General features: G+C 41.7%; 1 protein-coding gene and 1 long non-coding RNA gene across 2 annotated transcripts; one reads left to right on the forward strand and one right to left on the reverse strand.

The window, feature by feature from the left end:
* Nucleotides 1-219: 219 nt before the first annotated feature.
* On the forward strand, nucleotides 220-6869 carry LOC144707527 (uncharacterized). Its single transcript, XR_013582483.1, has 3 exons — nucleotides 220-401; nucleotides 3578-3972; nucleotides 5773-6869. It is a non-coding gene; the product is annotated as an uncharacterized LOC144707527 (long non-coding RNA).
* Nucleotides 853-5973, reverse strand: LOC144707526 (putative polygalacturonase At1g80170). The gene is made up of 9 exons (XM_078580669.1): nucleotides 5782-5973; nucleotides 3810-3941; nucleotides 3556-3726; nucleotides 3450-3470; nucleotides 3147-3354; nucleotides 2971-3052; nucleotides 1555-1663; nucleotides 1356-1472; nucleotides 853-1278 (listed from the first exon to the last, which is right to left on the reverse strand). Exons 1-9 carry the CDS (start codon nucleotides 5971-5973, stop codon nucleotides 907-909), a joined length of 1404 nt encoding a protein of 467 aa, XP_078436795.1. The 3' UTR covers nucleotides 853-906.
* Nucleotides 6870-7301: the final 432 nt, after the last annotated feature.

The raw sequence follows: 7301 nt of genomic DNA on the forward strand, positions 1-7301 counted from the left end.
TCGCTCACGTGTCTGTCTTACTTGGCGGCCTAATTCGCGGACACGTCATCGTTGGGCGTGGACTAAGCAGAAAGCGGGGGTGATTATATCAGAAATAAGAACTCTTGATAGGTATCGCTACGCATGAAGGATTGTGCGACGGGTAACGATTGGTCAGTTTTGACATTTCTCGAAAATACTCTTATTCTCTTATTCTTGGTATTTATTTAAATGTCCATTGGATATATTTTGAATTTGTTTGATTTCTTCCGGAATTGTGGAGAGATTTTATGGCGGAGTTCGTCCGGGCGATCGATTGGAGTTGGTTTCGCTTAGGAAATTCTCTGAAAACTTCAAGTTGGCTGTGAATTTTGATCTGTTTGGGGATTTTCGCTCGTAGATCTCGATTGAAACGCTAGAAGGTACGTCTGTTTTTGGATCGATACTTCAATTTGACGTCTGACCTTCCCTGGATTTTGACTCGTGGTATCAAAACGGACAGCGGCGGACTCAATTCGATGGCATCTGTGCGCGATTCTTGATAAACATTCAATTGCACTGTTTACGCTGTTGAGTTAATTTATAATTCTAGGCTTTTTTCTTTCAAAAATATAAAAATTCCAGCCTTTTATGATGATTTCGGTCGGTGTCAGCACTATTCCATGCTTTTCTGGTGATGTCAACTAGTGCAGACACTATCCGACAGCGGTTCTCGGTATCGTTTGCGCCTCTGAGTTGATTTGTAATTCGAAGTCTCTTTGATAATTTCTATTGGTGCTGGCAATATCCGACTTATGGACTGTTTTTAGGGAATTCTAGATCGCTGCGATTAGAATTGAGGAATTGATTGGCGGAACTATCACTTGCAGAACATCAAACAAAAAATCTCTGAACTGAAAAGTTTTTCATTGCATTAGAAAATGCGATTCATGGAATTTGAATTTCAACAATGTAAGGAATTGGGAGAAGTAATTTGAGTTTCCCGAATGAAAACTCAGAATTTGAGACAATCCAATACAAGACAGACCAAAGCGCCTCCCTCAAGAAAAACCATATAGATTCAAGGCCATGAGACGGCATTCTGCAGATTGGAGGATCCACCGGGCCAGAGCATGATACATGAGCCTTCCAATTATATGAAGTTGCACTGACTCCTGAGATCAAAGATAGCTGGATATTCTTCAAGAGAATTTTCTCACATGGAACAGTATCGCTGCAAGCAAATTTTATGGCAATTTTTCTTCTAGAAGTTCCTCCAATGTTCTTGAAGGTGATATGCTCTATCTTCACTGCAGAAGTCTGCATTCTCCAGATCAAGAAAGGAATCAAAGAATATTTATAATTTATCCTCCATTAAACAACATGATGATGATTACCTCGTTGGGGCACGGTTTTGAAGAATCGCAGTAGTATTGGTCAATGATTATGGGATTGGAAACGTTCCTCATGATGGCATTCTGGAAAGAAATTCCACGGACAAAACCCGTTCCTCCCTGTTTTTATTAACTCATTGTGCATAAGAGTTCAAGCCCTCAGGTAAGTATTGGAGAATATATCCATTACATGAGAACCCACCTGCCATGTTTTTATTCGAAACCCGTTCGTCGTATTAGTAAAGTTAACCCTACTTGCTCTTATACTGCTCACATTTGACCATGACCCTCCTTCTCCGAGGCTGCCAATGCTGAAGAGGAAGATAAGCCCAGTAAGCCAAAAAATAAGATCAAAACGTTTATCATCTGCATTGAATTTTTGGTGGAAATTTCAATAAGAAACACGAGGTCTTATCGGGTGAGAAGGGTGATGGGATGTCGACATCGGATGTTGATGGCAACGTAGATGGCTGGTTGACGAGTTGTTGATGGCAGTGCCAACGTCAATGGCTGTCAACATTAATGTAAAATAGCCCTCAACGTGACCATCAACAGTCCAGGAGTACTCATCTTTGTCAATGTCAAGGAGAGGTGTCCAATGCAATCCACTAGATTGTATCAAGAACAAGTAGAGGTGAATGGAGCGAAGATGGAACGATGAATGAGAATGATAATCGGAGATCTGGAGTGGATCTCTCCCCCCCTGCTCCTAGCCTCCCAGTTGTGACTTGCAACTGAATTTTGAAAATGACAAAAGTATCCAATTCCCTCTTGATTCCGCTTATTTATATCTTTCTCATATCACATTGATGTGATATGGATGGTGGCATCAACGTCAACCATCTAGGCACTGATAAGTACTTCAGCAAGGCCTACAGAAAGAGAAGGTTCCGAAGGGAGGGAATGGAAACAAAACGCTGCTCTTTTCTTGAAATTGTAGGGTTATAAATACCCTACAGTTTCAAGAATCGGTTATCTCATCAGGACTCTAACAAATTCCCATTTGCGGTAGCGGGAGCTGGACCAGGATTACAGGCACCCAGTCAATGTTAGTGCCAACATCAATGACAGGTACCCAGTCAACGTTAGTGCATCTTGCGTAAGTTCGATCTTGAAAAAAGATTTCCAAATAAGGCAAGTTGACATTGGATTCTTGGTAAAATGGCGACGAAGCTTGTACAGGTTCCGACCAGCTTCTGACGACTTTACTTAAAATAGGATTGCCCCTTCCTTTCCCCGCAAAAGCTTCATTGAAAGGCTTTCCACAGGGGTGAACTTATTCCCTCATGCGTCTAACTGACGGCCTCGATCTTGTGTCTTCTGTGATACATTCTTGAAAAGAATATATCAATCAACTTCAATGTAAACCCTGAACCTCATCATCAATGTCAATGAGGATTGATGACATTTTGATGGGTGTCTAACCCTGATCGGAGTAAGGGTGAGATGATCAATCTCGAGAAGGGAGGGGTTGACTAAAATACCCCTTCTTTGCTGTCCTCCATAGAAGCGGGGAAACTATCCTAAACGCCAAATACTAAAGTGGCCCCCTTATAGTTAAAAAATGACAAAAATACCCCTACAAGGTTGGGGAACGCATTAAAATTTAAAAACCAACCTTATTCCATGACCAGGTCCACAACTGACATCCCTGATATTCACCATCGACGTTTCGGATACAATGGAGACGCAGTCATCCCCTGAAGAATAAATAAGGAACAAAGCATGGTATTATACTTTTGAGCTAAATGATCATAATAATAAATCCCAGAAATAAGGGGGAGATTAGGAGACCTGTTCTAATGTCGGCTCTCTTGACATCAACGTCAACTGAAGAACTAATATGGATGCCATCTGTGTTTGGGCTATCAGAGGATGCAGTTACTCGAAGCCCAGACACCTTCACTCCGGAGCAGTTCTTGATGGCCAAGTGCATCTTTTGACTGTTCATCACTAACAGATTACGGATTCTCAGATTCCTGCACTTATTAAAGGTAATCGCCTGCATCATCACCCATTCAAAAACCCGTTTCATAAAAAACCTTGAAAACAAACCATCAGGAAAAATGAAGTTAAAAAGGTGAGATCTTAGCTGACCGTGGGCGCGGATGTGCAAGGCTGCCCAAGAAAATCAAATCAAAACCCATAAATTTTTTGGAACTTTGTGAAAGTTGGTTGAACAATTCATGGGCAAAGTTCTTACTTTTGTCTTGTCGATCTTGCAGGATTGAGCCCACCATCTCTCACCCTTGCCATCGACAGTGCCACTCCCTCTCACGATCAAGCCATCCACCTTGTTAAAATACAGCCACTTCTGACGATCTCGGCCGTCCCAGAGGCCAGGATCCTCGGGCGCGGCAATAGTCCCCAGAATCTTCCCAAATTTGGAAATTAAGATTATTCATTATCTCTCTATTTTGATTAAGGTTTTCTATAAGTATGATGATAAATAGTTACCAAGAGAGTGGGGTTGGAGGCGCACGGCCCCGAGAAATCGACCTGCCCCACCAGGAAAGTCTTCTTAGATGGGACCTTGAGAATTGCTGGAATTGGGGAAGAACAGACCTCCTTCCACCCCCGAAGAAATGCCTGAAAACCACACAAAGATTTCATTTTCAAGGTACTCTCTTTCTACATCTATGCATCAATCTATACATCCATCTGTCTAGGGATCTTTCTTTCTTTCTTTTTAGAAATCTAGCCATCTTTTTAGCTATCCACCTATCTCCTGACCTGTTAATTTATCTATGAAACTATACATCTATGTATCCGCTCCGTCACTTCTGCTCATAAATTCGCGGGCATAAACTCTCTTCAATAATTCATTCACTTCATAAACCATATCAACCAAAGTTTCTATTACGCTTCACTTAGTTCTCATCGGTAAAATCCAGTTTCCTTCAGAACCTCCAACTCCCCTTGTCTAGGGATTTTTCTTTATTTATTTTTAAAAATCTAGCCATCTGTTTAGCTATCCAGTTATTTCCTGACCTGTTTATCTATCTATATAGCCATCCTTCTAGGAATCTATCCTTCTTTTTAAAAATCTAGCCATATTTTGGCGATCCAATTATCTCCTAAACATGTTCAAGTATATATCAATCTGTAAATGGATCAATCAATATTTTGATACATATTTCTGTGGACGTCATTCTGTTTACATATCTGTGTTTCTTCTACCCGTCCCTTGATATATCCATCCATATCTGTGTATCAGACCTATCTTTCAACCTATTTTTCTTTCTATCTATAATTGGGTATTTTGTATCTCTCTCTCTCTCTCTTCTCCTATAAATCGCCCAATCTATATATCTATCTATCTATCTATATTTGGATCAATAAATATCTCTATACATAGATATGATGTGCCCATGTATCTATCTTTCTATGTAGCCATCTCTCTACGTAGATACGATGTATCCATGTATCTATCTTTCTATGTAGCCATCTCTCTACGAAGATGTGATGTGCCCATGTATCTATCTTTCTATGTAGCCATTTATCTACGTAGATACGATGTACCCATGTATCTATCTTTCAATGTAACACATCGTATATGTACAGATACAATATGCATGTGTATCTTTCTATGTCGCACATCATGTATACACAGATACAATGCGACCATGTATCAATATTTCTATGTCGCACACCGTACCTACGTAGGTATGATGCGCACATGTATCTATCTTTCTATGTTATATATCGCATCTTATCTGCAAAGATACGGCGTACCCCTGTATCTATCTTTCTATGTAGCACATGATATCTACATTAATACGATGTGCCCGTGTATACATCTTTCTATGTAGCCATCTCTGTATATAGACACGATGTGCCCATGGATCCATCTCTCCATATAGATAGATACGATGTGCCCATGTATACATCTTTCTATGTAGCCATCTCTGTATATAGATACGATGTGCCCATGGATCCATCTCTCGATATAAATAGATAGGATGTGCCCATGTATCCATCTGTCTGTATAGACAGATACGATGTGCCCATGTATCCATCTCTCTATATAGACCGATACGACGTGCCCATGTATCCATCTATCTATACAGACAGATACGATAGGCCCGTGTATCTATCTCTCTATATAGACAGATACGGTGTGCCCGTGTATCTATCTCTCTATATAGACAGATACGATGTGCCCATGTATCCATCTCTCTATATAGATAGATACGATGTGCCCATGTATCCATCTCTCTATATAGATATGTACGACGTGCCCATGTATCCATCTCTCTATATAGATAGATACGATGTGCCCATGTATCCATCTCTCTATATAGACAGATACGATGTGCCAACCCATGAATCTATCTTTCTATGTAGCACATCATATCTAAACAGATGCGATGTGCCAACCCATGTATCGATCTTACTAGGTAGGCATCTCTCTCTCTAGAATTCTCGCCTGGGTGTCGTCGTGGATGGCATCGCCGATGGCGCCGAAGCGATGGAGGGGGAGGACACGTGGCGGGCCGGGAGAAGGTTGAGCAGCGGCGAGGGAGAGGAAGAGGAAGAGGAAGAGGAAGAGGGGACAAGAGGTAAGTTTTAAGATCCGTCGTCTCCTCTTCGATCCTTCTTCTTCCCCCTTTTCCTTCATTCCCTAGAGAGAGAATGAGCTCCGCGTGAAATCTCTCTCTTTCTCTCTCTTCTTTTTCTCTCTTATTTCTCTCTCTTCTTTCTTCTCTCGCTTTCTCTCTCCTCTCCTTGTTTCTTCTCTTGGTTGCTCTCTCCGCTCGCTCTTTCTTCCCTCGCTTTCTCTCTCTTCTCGCTCTCTCGGTCTACACGCAGTCCCTCTCTTTCGTCGTTCACTTTTATCTCTCCTCTCTCTCTCTCTTTTTTCTTCTTTCCTTTCTCTCTTTCTCGCTCCTTTCTCTCTTCTCTCTCCTTTCTAACTCCTTTCTCTCTTCTCGCTCCTTTCTATCTCCTTCTCTCTTCTCGGTCCTTTCTCTCTCCTTTCTCTCTTCTTTCCGTTCTCTCTTTTCTCACCTTCCTCTCTCCTCTCTCTCTTCTCTCTCCTCTCTGTCTTCTTTCCGTTCTCTCTTTTCTCACCTTTCTCTCTCTTTTCTCTCTTCTCGCTCTTTCTCTCTCCATTCTCTCTCCTTTCTCTCTTCTCTCTCCTTTCTGTCCTTTCTCTTTGCTCTCTCTTTTCTCACCTTTCTCTCCTCTTTCCGTTCTCTCTTTTCTCACCTTTCTCTCTATTTTCTCTCTTCTTTCCTCTCTCTTCTCTCTCCTTTCTCTCTCGTCCCCTCTCTCCTTTCTCTCTCATCTCTTTTCTCTCCTCTCTCTCGTCCTCTCTCTCCTTTCTCTCCTTTCTCTCTTCTCTCTCCGTTCTCTCTCTCCTCTCTTCTCTTCTTTCTTTCTTCCCTCACTCGTAGGGTACCAATAACAGTATCCGAATCCATTATTCAGAAAAACCCAAAACGCGTCCGATAACCATAACATATAACGGTTTCAGTATGGATAACGATAATAGTTACGAGATGATAAGGTGAACGGTAGGCTTGTTGGACGGTGGACAAATAGTGCTTTCAGGACGGAACGGGACTGAAGGGCTTCCGTTCAGTCATCTGTCCATAACATTTCATTTTGTCCAAGTATTCCTTCTCGTCATTGTCGCAACTCCGTCATCAGTCATGTTCCCTCGATCATCTGTAGTGAAAAAATGGAATGGAAGGCAACCAAACAAATGACGAAATAGACTAAGCATGCAAAGAGAGGATGGAGCAAGCAATAGAGGGGCAGAGAAGGAGAGAGAGAAAGAGAGACATTGAGAGAGAGCACAAGAGAGAGGTAGAAAGAAAGAGTGAGGAAAGAGAATGTGAAAAAATAGTGTGTGGAATGAGCCAGAGAGCGAGAATGAGAAAGAGAGCATTATGGGGAGAGAGAGACAACAATAAAGAGAATAAGGGGAGGTAGAGAGAGAGA

This window comes from Wolffia australiana, chromosome 9 (genome assembly GCF_029677425.1).
Source record: "Wolffia australiana isolate 7733 chromosome 9, ASM2967742v1".
Taxonomy (NCBI): Eukaryota; Viridiplantae; Streptophyta; class Magnoliopsida; order Alismatales; family Araceae; genus Wolffia; species Wolffia australiana.